At 35.7% G+C, this 19,394-nt stretch overlaps 1 protein-coding gene across 3 annotated transcripts in view; it reads right to left on the bottom strand.

Annotated features, from left to right (window-relative positions):
• The window catches only part of SASS6 (SAS-6 centriolar assembly protein), a 49,539-nt gene that overhangs the window by 26,521 nt on the left and 3,624 nt on the right, over positions 1 to 19,394 (bottom strand). Inside the window, exons 2-11 of one of the 3 annotated variants that reach the window (XM_047728054.1) lie at positions 17,569 to 17,629; positions 15,272 to 15,351; positions 14,786 to 14,890; positions 13,723 to 13,894; positions 12,992 to 13,057; positions 12,056 to 12,175; positions 5,622 to 5,813; positions 467 to 661; positions 269 to 358; positions 4 to 183 (exon numbers count right to left, since the gene is read on the bottom strand). In XM_047728054.1, the coding sequence (XP_047584010.1) occupies positions 4 to 183; positions 269 to 358; positions 467 to 661; positions 5,622 to 5,813; positions 12,056 to 12,175; positions 12,992 to 13,057; positions 13,723 to 13,894; positions 14,786 to 14,890; positions 15,272 to 15,351; positions 17,569 to 17,629 (1,261 nt within the window). Of the gene's footprint in view, positions 1 to 3; positions 184 to 268; positions 359 to 466; positions 662 to 5,621; positions 5,814 to 12,055; positions 12,176 to 12,991; positions 13,058 to 13,722; positions 13,895 to 14,785; positions 14,891 to 15,271; positions 15,352 to 17,568; positions 17,744 to 19,394 lie in introns of all 3 variants that reach the window. The other 2 variants (XM_047728055.1, XM_047728057.1) reach the window with 2 other exon arrangements.

The following is a 19,394-nucleotide window of genomic DNA, read 5'->3' as shown; positions in this document are numbered from 1 at the left end:
TACCTCTTGCTCTTTAATTCGGAGAGACTGTCCAACATCTTGTAATTCTTTTTGTTCCTTTTGTAGTTTGTCTTCCTTCTCAGCCAAAAGCTTCTCTTGCTGAATAGTTACTGTATTCTTCAGTTTCAATTTACCCATCAAAGTTTTCAGATCCCCCTGTAGCTTCTTGATAATTTCATTTGCCTGTAAAAGAGCTTCATATATATATATCTCTCTTTCTACTTAACCCAAGAAAACTCAATATTCTATTATTTTTTAAAAAACAAACCTTAAGAAGTTCCGCTGATAATGATTTTATCGTAGCTTCAAGTTTTCCTAGTTGTACCTGATTTTTCTCACCATTCTCTTCTAAAGCCACCTGATACATATTTTTTAAAACATGAATAATTAATAGGATGTTTGTGTTTAAGAAAAGCATCACTTGTAAATGTGATCACCAATTTGTTTAAAAAATGTTTAAATAGACCTTTTGTTCCTGGATTGTATCAAATGCTTCTTTTGTTCTTAAAACAAGTTGGTCCTTATCCTTGATTTCCTGTTCTAAAACAGCCACTTTTGTTTGTAACTGATTAATATGCTTTTCTTTCTCGTGGCATTCTGCGTCTAGTGTAGAATTCTCTCTTCGCAAAGAGAGGACTTCTTGCTTAGCCCGCTGGAGCTCCTACAGGAAGAAAAAAAAAGATGCAGTATGAAAAAGAGAAGTTGGCTGCTCTGGTTACTTATAATTAAGAGGTTTAAAAATTTTTTTAAGAAAGTAATATTTTAAAGTTCTAGTAACTTTTAAAAAAAATAGAAGTCATTCTAAAGGTGTATGTAACTTGTAGACTTGAAATATAATTGTAAGATACACTAATATCTAGTTCAATGACAACAAGGAAAATAATCCTGATTTATGAATAAATTACTACAACTTTTAAAAACTAGTAATAAGGATTTTCTGGTAGCTCAAAATTTACACTTTAAAAAAACCACTTAGTTAATAAATGCCCATTATAATAGATTTCAAAAACATAAATAAATAAAAGCCCTATCATTCTAACATGTAGGCAGTGGTTCTCAAGCTAATATGCATATTGAAATCACCTAGAGAGCTTTAAAATCCCACCGATGCCTGGTACCATCCCCAAGAGTGTCTTATTTATAAGTTAGCAAGCGGTATGGCCTGGGAACTAGGGTGTTTAAGAGCTCTGCAATGGACAAGGGTGACAACGATGATCCACAGTTAATATTTTGCTCTGTTTATACACACCAATTTCTTAAAAATTTAGTGCTCATACTGTGCAGTTTTATAATCAACCTTCTTTATATATTACAAATATCTTTCCATGTCAACAAATATGTTAACACTTCTGGATTTCCTCTTGGTTCACTTTTTACAACAAAACCAAGTAAATATAATAGTTAATTAAAAACAGATTTTTAGGGGTGCCTGGGTGGCTCAGTGGGTTAAAGCCTCTGCCTTCGGCTCAGGTCATGACTCAGGGTCCTGGGATCGAGCCCCGCATCGGGCTCTCTGCTCAGCAGTGAGCCTGCTTCCTCCCTCTCTCTGCCTGCCTCTCTGCCTACTTGTGATCTCTGTCTGTCAAATAAATAAATAAATAAATCTTTAAAACAAAACAAAACAAAAAAAAACAGATTTTTAAAAATTTATGACACATCACTTTATAATCAGGTAATACCAACAAAATACTGCCAGTATACACAAATCCAGGATATAGGTATTCCTAGATAACTTTCATTTTTAACAAAACTTTACAAAAATAATTTTATAGTAATATGCCATAGTAGTTGTAGAAGCAAACCCTGCTATCAGACAGACTTGTATACCAATCAGGGTACTCTAGTGTAATCTTGGGAATTACTTAACCTCCCTAAATCTCAGTTCCCTCATTTGTAAAACAGAAATAATAAATACTTCATAAATCACTTCACTTCATCTTCATAAAAACCTTAATGCAAATTGCTTAGCATAATGCCTGGCACACAGTAAATAATAAATGGCAGCAATTATATTCAGGGGACTAATGCTTAAAAGATAAATTTAACATGATTAGGTAATAATACTCAGAAGTTTAAAAGAAAGTCCCCAGTGCAACAACACAGATGTAGCTAGAGAGTTTAAAATGCTAAGTGAAGTCAGTCAGAGATAGACAAATACCATATAATTTCACTCATATGTGGAATTTAAAAAACATATGAGCAAAGGAAAAAAAAAAGAGCCAAGAAACAGACTCCTTTTGTTTTTTTGTATTTTTTATTATTTTTTTAAATTTATTAGAGAGAAAGAGAGCACAAGCGGGCAGGGGGAGGGGCAGAGGGAGAGGGAGGAAAGCAGACTCCCCACTGAGCAGACAGCCAAATGCCAGACTCGATCCCAGGACCCTGAGATCATGACCTGAGCCAAAAGCAGATGCTTAACTGACTGAGCCACCCAGGTGCCCCAAGAAACAGACTCTTAACTATTAAAAACAAACTGATGGTTACCAAGGGGAGGTGGCCAGGGGGATGGGTGAAATAGGTGATGGGGATAAGGAATGTAGTTGTTGTGATGAGCACTAGGTGATGTATGGAAGTGTTGAATCACTATATTGTAGTGAAGCTAATATTTGACTATACAACAACTAATTTTTTTTTTTTAATTCCCAGGACTCATAATTTTCAAGTCTTATGCAAATATTGGAAGAAATATTTTGATTAGATTATATAAAACCCATGTAACAGAGCACACTGTTTATAAAGTAGCCAATTTCAGACCTAAGATAAAAGAAGTCATATAGCTTTCTGCCCGTGGACGCCGCCGAGTAAGCATCGTTAAAGTCTCCCCTCCCACCGCCGTCATGTCTAAGTCAGAGTCTCCCAAAGAGCCTGAACAGCTGTGGAAGCTCTTCATCGGAGGTCTGAGCTTTGAAACTACCAATGAGAGTCTGAGGAGCCATTTTGAGCAATGGGGAACACTTACGGACTGTGTGGTAATGAGAGACCCAAACACCAAGCGCTCCAGAGGCTTTGGGTTTGTCACATATGCCACTGTGGAGGAGGTGGATGCAGCCATGAATGCAAGGCCACACAAAGTGGATGGAAGAGTTGTGGAACCAAAGAGGGCTGTCTCAAGAGAAGATTCTCAAAGACCTGGTGCCCACTTAACTGTGAAAAAGATTTTTGTTGGTGGCATTAAAGAAGACACTGAAGAACATCATCTAAGAGATTATTTCGAACAGTATGGGAAAATCGAAGTGATTGAGATCATGACTGACCGAGGCAGTGGCAAAAAGAGGGGTTTTGCTTTTGTAACATTTGATGACCATGATTCTGTAGACAAGATTGTCATTCAAAAATACCATACTGTGAATGGCCACAACTGTGAAGTAAGGAAAGCGCTCTCTAAGCAAGAGATGGCTAGTGCTTCATCCAGCCAAAGAGGTCGAAGTGGTTCTGGAAACTTTGGTGGTGGTCGTGGAGGTGGTTTTGGTGGGAATGACAACTTTGGTCGCGGAGGAAACTTCAGTGGTCGAGGTGGCTTTGGTGGCAGTCGAGGTGGTGGTGGATATGGTGGCAGTGGGGATGGCTATAACGGATTTGGTAATGATGGAAGCAACTTTGGAGGTGGCGGAAGCTATAATGATTTTGGCAATTACAACAATCAATCCTCAAATTTTGGACCCATGAAAGGAGGCAATTTTGGAGGCAGAAGCTCTGGCCCTTATGGTGGTGGAGGCCAATACTTCGCCAAACCACGAAACCAAGGTGGCTATGGTGGTTCCAGCAGCAGCAGCAGCTACGGCAGTGGCAGAAGGTTTTAATTACTGCCAGGAAACAAAGCTTAGCAGGAGAGGAGAGCCAGAGAAGTGACAGGGAAGCTACAGGTTACAACAGATTTGTGAACTCAGCCAAGCACAGTGGTGGCAGGGCCTAGCTGCTACAAAGAAGACATGTTTTAGACAATACTCATGTGTATGGGCAAAAAAACTCGAGGACTGTATTTGTGACTAATTGTATAATAGGTTATTTTAGTTTCTGTTCTGTGGAAAGTGTAAAGCATTCCAACAAAGGGTTTTAATGTAGATTTTTTTTTTGCACCCATGCTGTTGATTGCTAAATGTAATAGTCTGATCATGACGCTGAATAAATGTCTTTAAAAAAAAAAAAAGTCATATAGCATTATAATGACTATCCAATGTATTAGAAAGGCTACAATATTTTACAAACTACTATGAAGGGTAAAGGGAGCAGGGAGGATACAGTAAAGGGAGCAGGGAGGATACACTAAAAACACCTATTGGGGCAGAATACTGAGAATCTGAACATAAAATCAGTCAAGCTTTAGAGTTTCCTAAGCACAAGAGACTGGTGAAATGGAGTGGGAAGTATCATAAGCTTGAGCAACACTGGTGATGCTTGTATTTCAATCTGCATTTTCTGCATTTTCTGATTAATTCATGATAATAATGTATAATGCTAGGAAGGAATCTATCATCAGGGCCAAACCATCAATAATGTGCCACTATAGCAAGATTTTCAAAATGTCTCTGTTGCCTGAAAGAACAAGGGAATACTAAAGACAAGCAAATAAGAGGATTCCAATCCTTGCTCTTCCACTTACTATGTGACCTTAGACAAGTTACTTAACCTCTCTGTGCCTTAGTTCATCATCTGCAAAATGGGAATAATAGTACCTTCTTTAAAAGCATTGTTTTTTGTTGGTGGTGTTGGTTTTTTTTTTTTTTTAAGATTTTATTTATTTATTTGACAGAGAGAGATCACAAGTAAGCAGAGAAGCAGGCAGAGAGAGAGGAGGAAGCAGGCTAGGCTCCCCACTGAGCAGAGAACCCGATGTGGGGCTCGATCCCAGGACCCTGAGATCATGACCTGAGCCGAAGGCAGAGGCTTTAACTCACTGAGCCACCCAGGCGCCCCTAAAAGCATTGTTATAAGAACTAAATGGGTTAATATATGTAAAGCAATTAAACAGCACCTTTCACATAGCATGTGTTCAGTATGCCTTAGTTATTATAATTACTAACGTCATTGTTATTAGACACAACTTCATATAATTGTCTGACACGTTAAGTAGGCTGAACGAACCAGTCAAGACTGAATACGCTGGGACGCCTGGGTGGCTCAGTTGGTTAAGCAGCTGCCTTCGGCTCAGGTCATGATCCCAGCGTCCTGGGATCGAGTCCCATATCGGGCTCCTTGCTCATTAGGGAGCCTGCTTCTCCCTCTGCCTCTGCCTGCCATTCTGTCTGCCTGTGCTTGCTCTCTCTCCCCCTCTCTCTCTGACAAATAAATAAATAAAATCTTAAAAAAAAAAAAAAAAAAGACTGAATATGCTGAGCTATAGACAGTGTGGAAATCAAAAGTACACTGAAAAATCTAAAGGCGGCGTCAATGAAGTGCTCAAGACCATAACTAAAAATATCCAAATTTACCTCAGTTCTGTTCTGAATTACCCCTTTTCACCAGATTTTAGATTCTCAAGTTTTTTTTGCAACATCTGATTACCCTAATACCACCAAGACAACCTTGAAAAGCATCAGAAGTATTACACAAGTAATAAAGTCACCAAATTAAAATGTTATTTTAAATTGGGGGTAGAGGGAAACAAACCCAAAGTTCAATACCTCTTCAACACCAGACAGTTTTGTTTTAAGTTCTCTGATGGTAGAGTCTCCTTTATATTTCCTTTCGGTTAGGTCTTTATTAGCTGTTTCTAACTCAGATAATTTGTTTTGTAGTTGCTGGATGTTTCGTTGATGGAGGATTTCTAAATCTTTTTTCTGTTGTTCATGCTGCTGTTGGTACTGGACCTGTGCCTATTATATAATAAAAATATAGTACCAAAATTCAAAACAACAACACCAAAAAAACCCAAAAACAAATAAAATACAGGAAGATTTGAAGAAAAATTAATCTTAGTTATTCTTCGACGTGATTATAACATTTCCCTGTTTTAAAGAGGATCTATTTTCAATTATGGATTTCATGAAGAAAAAAGGTCAACAAAGGCAAATTTACCATTATGATTTTGTCCTTAATTCCTGCTTCTGTAAAACCCTCATATATTTAGAAGGACAGTCTTCAAGTTAAGGGAAGAATCATATATGATTAGGTTAAAAAACTGCAAAATAGTATAGTGTAAACCTATTTGTGTTTAAAAAAAAAAATGAGCAGGTACATAGAGAATTTCCAGTATTCATTTTAAATACCATTGTATTATTTCATTTTTTTACAACAATGTATATTTTTAATAACAAAAAAATCTAAAATTTTAAAATTAACAAGGTATTATTCATTAGTTCAGTCTTACATTTAGTAGCAACATTTAACCAAGATAAAATTTGAATGTGGTTATAACTGTGTAATCTCTTGTGCCTGTCTGAATCATACCACTAGTCTGTTTATCATTTCTGTTGATGAACACTATCAAATCCTAAGTACCTTTCAAACATAAAGTATTTTTTTGCATTATGAAAGTTATACATACTCTTAAATGCACAAAGAAAATTACAAATAACCAATAATCCCATCCAGGGAGTCACTTAAAGTATTTATAAATATTTGTAGTATATTTATTTTGGGACTATATATTGCTAATATATTTATATTGACATCACCCATACACATACAATATACATTAAGTTTAACTAACATATTTTAAGACCAAACCACTGATACAACTTAATTGTACTTTTTATTCCTTGGCATTTGTACCTTTTCTTTTTGTTTTAAGATTTTATTTTAGAGATAGAGCTCAGGGGAGAAACAGAGGTAGAGGGACAAGCAGACTCTGAGCTGAATGCAGAGCCTAACTCAGGGCTCAATCCCATGACCCTGAGATCATGACTTGAGCCAAAATCAAGAGTCAGACGCTCAACCAACTGAGCCATCCCGATACCCTGCATTTGTACCTTTTCAGAGCATTAAAAAAACTCTGTAAACACTTTAATAGCTGTACAATATTCCATTCTATGGATATACTATAATTCATTTAAACCCTGCATTAAAATGGGTAGGGACTTTCCAATTTTTCACAATTAGAAATAAATCTATGATTGCTTTTGTACACAGACATACATCCAAAATTCAGATTATTTATGATCAATTATAGGTCAAGAAATGTAAACAGGGGTGCCTGGGTGGCTCAGTAGGTTTATGTCATGTTGGGTGTGGAGCCTAGTTAAAAAGAAAAAAAAGCAAAAACAAAAACAAATACAAAATGTGATGTAAGTTGCAAAATTACATTCCAAAAAAGTACCTATTCAAAAATTCTTAAAAGAACAGGGGAGTGTCTCCCTCACAAAATACTTGGAATTTTATATATATTATATATAGAAGTGTGTGTGTGTGTGTGTGTGTATAATATATACATAGAATTTTATATAACTACTTTAAAATTCTCTCATTTTTTGAAAAATGGGAAGGAGGGAGAAGGCAATAAGAGAAAAACAGAAAAAGTTCAAAAAAGACTGAAAATGAAGGTGGGAAGAAAACCCTGAAGGAGCAATCAAGAATAAAGAGTTAACTGGGAAAGATGCTAATGTAACTGTTGAAGAAGGTAATTAAACACACTGAAGGCAATAAAGGCAAGAAAAATAAAGGACTTGTTTTATTCCAGTGATATTAGAATTTTGGAGTTTTTGTTTAAAAAAAAAAAAGGAAAGGAAGTGTGAGAGATACAACTACAACATGTACATTTTCTACTTTGTTCACTGCAGGTAATCTGATACACACTAAAATTTTAAAATCACCGCCTATGGAGCACCTGGGTGGCTCAGTCGGTTAAGTATCTGACTCTTGATTTCAGCTCAGGCCATGATCTCAGGGTCATGAAATTGAGCCCTGAATCAGGCTCTCCACTGAGCATGGAGCCTGCTTAAGATTCTCTCTCCTCTTCCTCTGCCCTTCCCAGTACCAAACCCTCCCCACATACCAGCTCTCTCTCCAAAAAAAAAAAAAAATCCATTATCATTTATTACATTAAAGTGGAAAAATGACATGATTATTTGATTAAATCCCTCAACATCACTTCATCTAATTTAGCACTCTTTGGATTAACTCTCAGGACCCAGAACAAAAGACAACTTTCTCAGATGCACAGCAAACATCATTCTTAAAGATGAGATATTGTGGGGCGCCTGGGTGGCTCAGTGGGTTAAGCCTCTGTCTTCGGCTCAGGTCATGGTCTCAGGGTCCTGGGATCAAGCCCTGCATCGGGCTCTCTGCTCAGCAGGGAGCCTACCCCCCCTAACTGCCTCTCTGCCTGTCTCTGTCAAATAAATAAATAAAATCTTTAAAAAAAAGGAGATATTTTATTTATCAAAAAAAGAATAGAATGAGGAAAGGATTCCACTACTATTTAGCATTTTTCTATACGAGAAAAAAGACATTAATTTTTTAAAAATTACCATTTTTATACATTATATATCTACCTGAAAAACCTAAGACAATCAGCCCTAAATCTATCAGAATCGGTATATATAATGTACAATTAATGAGTATGACATTAATGCACAACAGCAACAATCAGAAAGTTATCATGGTGGTGGGACACAGTCCAATTTATAGAGCAAGTACTGTAAAATCTCTTAGGCAAAAAAATTTAGTAAGAACTGTAAAAAAAATTAAAAAGAAGAAAAGGAACAAAGAAAGAAAAGAGGGAAATAAAAGGCAAACTATAAGCCTGTTTTAAATAAGACCTGAATAAATGAAAAGATATTCTCTCTTCTGGGTTAGAAAATCCCAAAAGGAAAAAAAAAAAAAAATCCCAAAAGATATTAGTTCCCCCCAACACTCCAAAACAAGCTCAAATATATAAAGGAATTTAAAGATTTTTTTTTTTTAATTTATTTGAGAGAGAGACAGTGAGAGAGAGCATGAGCGAGGAGAAGGTCAGAGAGAGAAGCAGACTCCCCATGGAGCTGGGAGCCCGATGCGGGACTCGATCCTGGGACTCCCAGGATCATGACCTGAGCCGAAGGCAGTCGTCCAACCAACTGAGCCACCCAGGCGTCCCAGGAATTTAGAATATATTAAAGGTTGCATTTTAAATCAGTGGAATATATGGTATTAGAACAAATGACTGACTTGATATCAAAAAATACCTATCTCATATTGTACTCCACAAAAATATACTCCAGTTAAAAAGTTAAATACAATATATCTGACAAAGGACTCATGTCCAGATCAGACAAATATGTAAGTAAAATACTAATAGTCTAATTTAAAAATGGGCTAGGAGCACCTCAGTGGCTCAGTTGGTTAAGCATCTCACTTCGCTTCAGGTCACAACAGAGTCTTGGGATGAAGCCCCACATTGGGCTCCAGACTCAGCGCAGAGTCTGCTTTTTTCTGTCTCTGCTACTCCCCCAGGTTGTGCTCGCTCTCTCTCTCGTGCTCGCTCACTCTCCCCTTCTCTCTCTTAAATAAATAAAAAAAAAAATCTTTAAAAATAAAAATAAAAATAAAAATGGGCTAAAGATTCAAATAAGCAAGAGAATTCTTGAACTTCCTATAAGAATATCCAGGTGGTCAAGACGCATATGAAAATGTGTGCATTATAATCATACACCCTCAGAATGGCAGTATAAACTGGTATTCCACTTTAAAACAAAGACTTATCAACAACAGCCAAACTGTGGTAAGAGAGCAAATATCCACCAAATGATCAATGTATAAAGAAAATGTGGCATATATACACAACGGACTATTACTCAGCCACCAAAAAGAATAAAACCTTGCCACTTGCAATGATGTGGGTGGAGCTAGAGTGTATTATACTAAGTGAAATAAGTCAGTCAGAGAAAGACAAATACCATATGATTTCATTCATACGTGCAATTTACTAACAAAACAGATGAACATAGGGGAAGGGAGTAGAAAAGAGAGAAGGAAGTATACCATAAGAGACTCCTAATGATAGAGAACAAACTGAGAGTTGATGGAGGGAGGTACGTGGGAGATGGGCTAAGTGGGTGATGGGTAATAAGGAGGACACTTCTTATGATAAGTACTGAGTTTTATATGTATATGATAAATCCCTAAATTCAACTCCTAAAACCAATATTGTACTATATGTTAACTAACTTGAATGTAAATAAAAATTTGAAAAAGAAAAAAAAAAGAAATAAAACGAAGACCATAACAAGAGACAAAGACACTGTATAATTTATTAAGGAAAGAATCCAACAAGAAGATACGAAAATTGTAGATAATTACGTACCCAACATATATTTTATTACGCACTCAACATACTTGGGGAGCACCCAAACACATAAAGCAGCTAACAACAAAAAGTGCTGGTGAAGATGTGGAGAAAAATGAACCTTCGTGAACCTCATGTAAACTGGTGCAGCCACTGCAGAACAGTATGGAGGTCCCTCAAAAAATTAAAAATAGAAGGGCACCTGGGTGATTCAGTTGGTTACGCATCTGCTTTTGTATCAGGTCATGATCCTAGAGTCCTAGGATTGAGACCCACATCCGGGCTCCTAGCAGGGAGTCTGTTTCTCCCTCTCTATGCCGTTCTTCCTGTTCATTCTCTCTCACTCACGCTCTCAAATAAATAAATAAATCTTTAAAAAAAATTTTTAAAATAGAACCACCCATAAGGGCTCCTGGCTGGCTCGGTCAGAAGAGCATGTGACTCTTGATCTCAGGGTTGTGGGTTCGAGCCCCAGATTGGGTGTAGAGATTACTATATGTGATGCTGAAGCGAGCACAGGGTGTAGAGATTACTAAGGAAAATAAAGGTTTAACAACAACAACAAAAAAACTGCCCTAAGATCCAGTAATCACACTACTGTGTATTTACCTGAAGAATACAAAAACACTAATTCAAAAGGATATATGCACTCCTATGTTTACTGAAGCATTATCTACAATAGCCAAATTATGGAAGCAGCCCAAGCATCTCCCGACAGATGGATGACGAAGATGTGGGTTGTTTGCGTGTGTGTGTGTGTGTTCCATTAGATATAAATATATATATAACAAAACACTGTTCAGCCACAAAAAAAAGAATGAAATCTTGCCATTTGTAACAAGATGGATGGAGTCAGAGTACAATGTTAAGCAAAATAAGTCAATCAGAGAAAGACAAATATCATACGATTCCACCCATATGTGGAATTTCAGAAGAAAAGGCAATGGACAAAGGAAAAAAAGACAAACCAAAAAAGAGACTCATAATTGTAGAGAACAAACTGATGGTTATTTGAGCAGGGGTGTGGGGTGGAGGGAATAGGTTAAACAGGTGATGGAGATTAAAGAGTACACTTATGATGAACACTGAGTAATGTATATTATTGTTGAATTACGGTATCGTAAACCTGAAACTAATATAACACTGTATGTTAACAATTAAATTAAAATTAATTAAATTAAAATTAAAATTAAAAACTTCATAAAGATGAAAAAAAATAGGGGGAAATAAGTCCTGTCATACCCTATCTTTTAGATTTGGTAAAATCTTTTTGGCTAGCATATTTGTAATATCCAATAGTATCTTATATAGGTATACTACAATCTCACTTCAAGGAACAAAGAATGTTCATTGCAGTATTATTTGCATCAGCCAAATACTGAAGCATTTAAATGTACATCAGTTGGGTAAGTAGTTAATTTATGTTATACCCAAATAATGAATACTATGTAGCCGCTAAAAAGGAATATCTGAACTGATAAAGAATGACCTATGATGTCATGTTAGGTGAAAAAAGTTATAATCAATATATACTGTAGGACCCCATTAGCACAGAATACAACCAAAACCCACTATGCATGTACAAATATATGATTTACATACTCCTAAATTTGTAAATACCAACAAATATTTACAAAGGACATATTATTTACATATAAAGAGAAAAGTCTGGAAAAACACATATCAAAATGTTTATAAAATTACCTCTATGTAATAAGAATTTTAAGGAGCAACTTTATTTTTTTATATACTTCTGTAATGTTTGAACATATTAAAACAAGCATATATTACTTTTATAACAAAGTGACTAACAGCAGCAACAAAATAATTTTCTATTTTCTTTAATGTTCATACCTGCAAGGCCTTTTCTTTTTCATTTGTCAGTTCCTGGGAATGTTTATTTGACAATGCAGCTGTGTGTGATGCCCATTCATTCTGCAACTTATCTAATTCTTGGATTTTTTCTGATAATGTCTGTATTAGAGTTCAATTCAAAATATTAATCAAGTCTTGTGAATGTTATTACCTTAGAACATGACAATATTTACAAAGGATATTAAAGAAAAGGAATCACAGCTTTCCAAAACATCAAAGCCTCTTCCTACACATTTTTTTTTAATTTGAGGAAATCAAGATTAGAATAAAAGAATTTTAGAGCTAACATGGCCCAGAAGGCAAGCTTAACTATCTTTAACCTTTTAGTTAAGTCTGGCTCTTCACCACCCAATCTTCTCCTGTGACATTAAGAAATAAAGCAGCCCAGGATAGAGCAAGTCAATTGCATGGAGTGGTTCACTTACACACAATCAAATTGATGGGCTATGTTGTTCAGGACAATTTCTGCCTGAAGCCATGCCACTTATCAGATACTAAGGTCCTCAGTTTTAAGGACTAAGGGCAAAAAGTAGTAGCTCTGACTGAAATGATAATAAGCCTATCAGAGTAAGTCATAACACTCGTATGGAAGGAAAAAGGTTAGAAGATACGAACTGAAACATCATTTTAGACAGGAGGTGTGAGATGAAAAAAAGAGCAAAGAACTGACATGTGACAGGTACTATATATTATTTAATGAAGACCTGGAAGGTAACAAATGTTTGGATGGAATCAACTATCAGAGAAAGGATCAGATTAAGACAATTTACTCATGAGGAAAGGTGACAAAAAGGAAAAGGAATTCAAAGATAACATGCTTTAAAAAATAATACACAAAAGCCTGGATAGGATTCGAGAAGTAATTCAGAGCCAATATTTAGAGGACTCACAAAGACAAAATGAAATCTGCATTACCTTTTGTGTGAAATTCAGTTGCCTAGTAACATCATCTAGTGATTGAATCAATGATAATTTTTCTTCCTATTTATAAAATAAAATTACACAGTTTACAATTTAATCATCTGTACAGCATCAGCATCACCCTGAGAGTTTTGTTAAAAATGCAGAATTTCCAGTTCTACTTTAGGTCTTCTGCTTCACAATCAGAATGAGCAAGATCTCTAGAGGATTTATGTACCACTATAATTTGAGATGCACTAATCTATAGCTTCGACTAAAACGACTTTCTGAAAACTATAAAGAGGTATCCTAATGTTTTTTTCTTGCTCCATATACTTTATAAAATTATTGAGCATTTTGTAATTCTCAATATACTCTTTCATATCTTTTTCCTTGAGACAGGTGTAATACAGTAGTAGATATTTCCATACTTACCTACCAGTTGATGAAACCATAGTATAAACAGTTTAAGTGACCTGCCCCAGATCACAGAAAATTAATAAAAATGATGGGACCTAGTTTTTCAATTTTTGGCCCAGTTCTACTCTCACTGTATCTTGATTAAATGGAGAAAAAAAAAAAACCTAATAAGGTAAAAATAAATTCCTTACTTATAAAAACTTACTAGACATCTTTACAAATACTTTATTCTGAAAACAAAAACTAATAGCACTATGCTCTTCAGTGACTTTATCAGAGACTTCTGGTACTTATTTTTAAAAGAGTAACTTGAATTTAAATCTTACCTTGCTACATTTCAAACAGCTGGCTAAAAACTTCTTTATTTCCACATCACTTCCAGGTAAAAGTTTTAATGAGAGGTGTGTAAGATGCTTAAAAGGATTTGTCTCTACCACATTTAAAAAGGCAGGTGAGTTATCCAAAATAGGTGATGGAGAAACTAACTGTAGCAAAAACCTTTGAAAAGAAAGTATCACAAAATAACAACACTTATGAGATAGTCAAATTCTCCCACTGAATAAATGCCAGTGAATCATCGATGATTAGAAACACTGGGAAAGAGGGCACACTGGAATCATAGGAGCCAATATAAAAGGACTCCCAGTGGTAAAACTGGATAAACTAATAGCAAAATGAAAAAACTGAGCAAGAAACATAGAAAGGATTTACTGTAATTCGCTGAATATACAAATGTTCATGAGCTCACAATGAAAGACAAAGCAGAAAAATAAAACCAAAAACCCACTGAAATCACAAAAGTAATTAAAATAACAACTCTTTACTCTAAAAATTGACAATTTAAAAGAATTAAGCATTTATCTTTTTCTTTCCAGAGTAATCAAACAGCCCAAACTGATGAGGAAAAGTTCTCCTTTATAAAAGAATTATACTTAATAAATATAAAAGGACGGAATTAGAAATGCATAACTTTGTAGTTCCTAAAAAAAAAATAAGTGATTCAAACAACAATCATCAATTGATGAAACCAAAAGACAAAGGTTAGTCAACTTTACAATAAAAGGATCAGGCTTTAGTATCACACAAACATGAATATACACATACAAACACAAACTCATTCCTCTTATCCAAGTTCAATATAAAATCATGTACTTGATGCTGCTAAATTATTTCAGATAGTTGTAATGACTCTGTCAAGACATGAAAATTAAGGAGTAAATATTTTTATTTTAACCATGATTCCTTAAAATTTGTTATTTAATAGCCCTAAACCCAGTTAAAAATAGGAGTACTTATAACACATACAAAATATCTTGCCATCAATTTGTCTTACAAAGAAGAGTTTGTCTTGAGAGAATTTTAATGACCTAGTGCTCTCATGAGACTTACCTTGGAATTTCTTTGGCTTGTTCTTGAGTACACTGCTGAAGGAGATCTATAAATTTCTGTGGGAAAGCTAAGAAGTCTACCAGAAGGCCTTGCTGGAATTTTAAACTATACAGAAGAAAAGAGTTTTAAAAAATTTAATTACTATCTTTAATTATAATTTAAACCCTAAAATATTCTTTTATTATTTACCAAATACCCATTAAAATCAAGAACTAGAGAACTTTTTTATAGAATTTATCCCATGGGAGGGGAAAAGTCAATATATTTAGCTGAAGCTCCAAATTCAAGCTGTTTTAAGCAGAATTCTGATAAGCTATGGAATATTTACTTTCAAAAACATCCTGAATAATTATAGTATAAGCAGTCCGGCATTCTCAAAATACCAAAGGTCCATAATACGTTGCATTTCAAAGACAATAGTACCAATACATTAATAAAACTTATTTCCTAGATTAAATATAAAAACAGAAAAATAGATTTAGTTACCTCTGAAAATCTTCCTCGGAAATAACAAGGTTATATAGAAAAAATGGATCAGTATCATCAGTCAGACGGATAACTAAATCCTAAAAGAAAGATTTTATTTTTTAATGTTTTCAATAGATAGGCTTTTAGAGAAATGTCTTCCTTCTTAGAAGTGAAATTATCCGGGGTGCCTGGGTGGCTCAGTGGGTTAAAGCCTCTGCCTTCGGCTCAGGTCATGATCCCAGGGTCCCGGGATCAAGCCCCGCATCAGGCTATCTGCTTGGCAGGGATCCTGCTTCCTCCTCTCTCTCTCTGCCTGCCTCTCTGCCTACTTGTGATCTCTATCAAATAAATTAATTTAAAAAAAGTGAAATTATCCAATAACAACAATGTATCACCAATATTCTTGGGTGACTTTGTTTTCTGGTGCAGCTGGGTTTTCATTAGTCTTTAAGAGACTTAAGAATCTTAAACAGGGGTAGATATTCTGCTCCTTGAGAGCCATGTAGGGGTCTATACAAACTAATTAAATGCTAGGAGTTGAAGGCAGAGGAATACCTTCCTATTAGAAGCTTGGAAGAATTGAGACCTAGTCCTTGCTGCACTATACCATGATAATATTTTACCACTGGCCACATCATATTCAATTATATTTTCAGTTTCCCACAAGTTAATTGTCTAATACTTCAAAACTGCCAATATATCAGCTGAAATGACAAGCGATCATGTATCCTAATAAAGGAGTATTTGCCTCTCAGGCAGAGGACAGGGGTATCAAGTAACATGTTGCCAGGGCTTCTTCCTATGGGCCTATGCTCTCCTACTCCAGGTGGCCGGTGACATGGAGCTCCATCTGTTTTCAGTTTCACGTGAAGTAAATATCTCTCATAAAGATCACTTTCTACATAAACTTACAGTATGGCAGAACATCACAGCAGCTAAAGCTGACAGAGAAGTACACGGAAATTATGTACTTTAGAGAACATTTATGTGACGAAAACAGACATAGCAACAAGATGATGGAAGCCTAATGAAGAACTAATCAGCACTCAGGTTAAGAATAAGCTTCCACTTTGAAATAAAATCTACTTATGGCTACGGAGGAACTGCTAGGGTCCTAGAAAAATCTGAACACTTATGGGTAGAGCTAGAAAATGAAGAGGAACAGAAGGCCTAAGGAATAACATGTAAAAAATATAACATATAATCTCTTCTCCAGAAAATTAGCAATCTGGGTATTTGCTCTACCTCAGAATGTCCTGTTCTTTAGGCAGCTTCTACTGCAGTTACTTCTTGAAATTCACCCCAAGATGCTATAAAAAACTGAAGCTACTACTAATACTACAAGGTCCTTGAATATCATGTTTAGGGAAAGCTATGACACAGAGAAAACAGATGCTGTACTTCTTAGTCATCTTGTCTGTATCCGTATCACTGCTAATGACTCATACTTTTGAAGATCATCTAGGACTGATGCTCTAAAAGCCTCCCTTCAAAAGGTACAGATTCAAAAATATCTCTTTGCAGTGCTTCCATTCATTCTATCCTCACATGTGCAACATGAAATGCCAATTCTACAGGGTAGCAAATATATTCTAGCAACTTATAAGGTTATTGGGCAAACCTAACCAATTCTCCCAATCCCCAACCCTTCCTCTATGCTTTAGAAACAGATGGTACAGGGGCACCTGGATGCCTCAGTCAGTGGGGCATCTGACTCTTCATTTCAGCTCAGGTCATGATTTCAGGGTCGTGAGATCAAGCCCTGAGTAGGGCACACTCAGCGAGGAGTCTGCTTGAGACTCTCTTTGTGCTCTCTCCCTCCGTCCCTTCCCCCATATGCACACTCCTCCCCAACCAAATAAATAAATAAAATCTTTAAAAAAAAAAAGGAAGAGGAAGAAATATATGGTATAGGGGCGCCTGGGTTGGAACCTCTGTCTTCAGTTCAGGTCATGATCCGAGGGTCCTGGGATAGAGCCCTGCATCGGGCTCTCTGCTCAGCAGGGAGCCTGCTTCCCCACCCCCCCACCCCCACCCCCGCCTCTCTACTTGTGATCTCTGTCAAATAAATAAATAAATAAATAAATAAAATCTTTAAAAGGAAAAAAAAAGAAATGTATGGTATAATAATCTCTCAGTCATTGTCTTAGTAGATTCTACCACCCCAGATTTGCAAGTTACAAACTGGCCCAAAACTAAAAAGCAAGTTTGTGTAACAAAAGAGCTCACATTCTTAAAGAACAAAAGTATTATAATGCAAAGAAATTACATTTCCCCCCAAAAATGAAAATATTTCAAAAGAAATTAATACCAACCTTTCTGTGAACTGGATTGGAAACTGACTGTAGTTCAATGCTCACTCTAACACTTACTCTCCTGTACGAAAAGATATACCCAATTGTCAGAAACATTCGTATGGAAGGAATTAGCACTCATTCGTCCGAGCTGAAGTTTTCAGTCTTAAGGTGTAAGATCTTCCACTGGTATTCCCTAAGTTATGAACAGATATTTCGGAAGCATACCAGATTTGAAGTTTAAGTTCTTGTTCTTCCACTAGTGAATAATCAGGTTTTTACCAGAGATTATATTTCTCTCTCCTATAAAATGGGATTGTTGTGAGAATCAAATGAGATAAACGATGTGGAATTCCCATTACTAGCCTGGAATATAACCTACTGCCCAGACCCTGAAATAGCACCTACTGAAAGCCAAACAAACCAATGACTTAATAGCAATTTCCTACATTAAAAAAAATTTACCATTTCAAACAATCTAATTGATTTATAAGATTCCATTTAAAAAACTTAAAATGTGAAGCAGTACTGGAATACATGGAATGTTTACAATCCAGGAAGTAAGATAACACATTCCCCTCCCTTATACATACACAAAATCCACCAAATACATCTGCTCAATATAGTCCCTATTCAATACATCCACAGAAGTATGTCAACAGTGTATTACCCACCTTAACCTAGAGTAACTCTAAACTTCAAAAAAACCCATAGCTTTCCACATTCTCTGTTGCATCTCAGAGAATTCAGCATCAGACAAAGGCATATAAATCAAGGTGCTCATAACCATTTATCAAACTGAGCAAAGATGCTTAAATGATTAAGGAAATAAAGGGAAGAACTGGTGAAAAAACATCTCAGTATAAAAGTTCTATATTTTGCTAGAATTAAATAACAATGGCTGTTTCCTGATGTGTAGGAAACAAAAGTAAATAGAATTTTAGTCTATTCTTCCAAAGTTGTTTTAAAATTTTTCCCACATTTTGCTACTTATCCAGTGCAGAAGTAAAAGAAGTAAAAGGTATAGCAACCAAGTGTTGGAAAAACTTGGTAACAGTTGACCAAGAACAGATTCAATTGTCCAGATTTTTTTATGCTCCAACTTAAAAATAATTTTTTTGGCTTTTTTATGTCATTTTAGTTAAACTTCCTATTGAACAAATGATTGGATGCTAAATCTTAGTATGATGATGTTACCATATGATAAGGTTACCATAACTTACATTATCTGAAAAAGAACAAGCAGCACTGGCAAATACCACAGATAGGAAGAATTATTTTTAGAACAGAAAATGTTTTCTATTTTTCTATTATCTAGCGCAATATATGTGAAACATTAGATTTCTACTCTAATTCTACTTAAATGAAGTATTTTGGGGATGCCTGGATGGCTCAGTCTGTTAAGTGTCTGCTTTTGGCTCAGGTCATGATCCCAGGGTCCTGGGATCAAGTCCTGCATCAGGTTCCCTGCTCAGTAGCAGCTGCCTGCAGCTCCCCTTGCTTGTGTGTGTGTGGCTTTCTCTCTCTTTCTCCGACAAATAAATAAAATCTTTTAAGAAAAATTAAGTATTCTTGGGGGAAAAACTTTCAATTTCCTAATCTGTAAGATAAGTGAATTAAGTTGGGTTTGTGAGGACCTTTCCTGATCTATATTGTCATTATGCTTGGTTTTTGTCTTGCAGTTTTTTCTAAAACATCCTGCCACAGGGGATGTGACACTGCAGTAGGTAACTTTTTATGGTGACATACACTTTCAAAAGTCCTGTCATACCTGATAAATTTGTTTTAAAAAAAAATTAAAAAATCATTTAGCAAAGTATTCTTTAGATACTACTGGAAGAATCACA

Source organism: Lutra lutra, chromosome 4 (genome assembly GCF_902655055.1).
Source record: "Lutra lutra chromosome 4, mLutLut1.2, whole genome shotgun sequence".
In the NCBI taxonomy this organism is placed as follows: Eukaryota; Metazoa; Chordata; class Mammalia; order Carnivora; family Mustelidae; genus Lutra; species Lutra lutra.
This window is presented reverse-complemented; position numbering and strand designations above follow the sequence as displayed.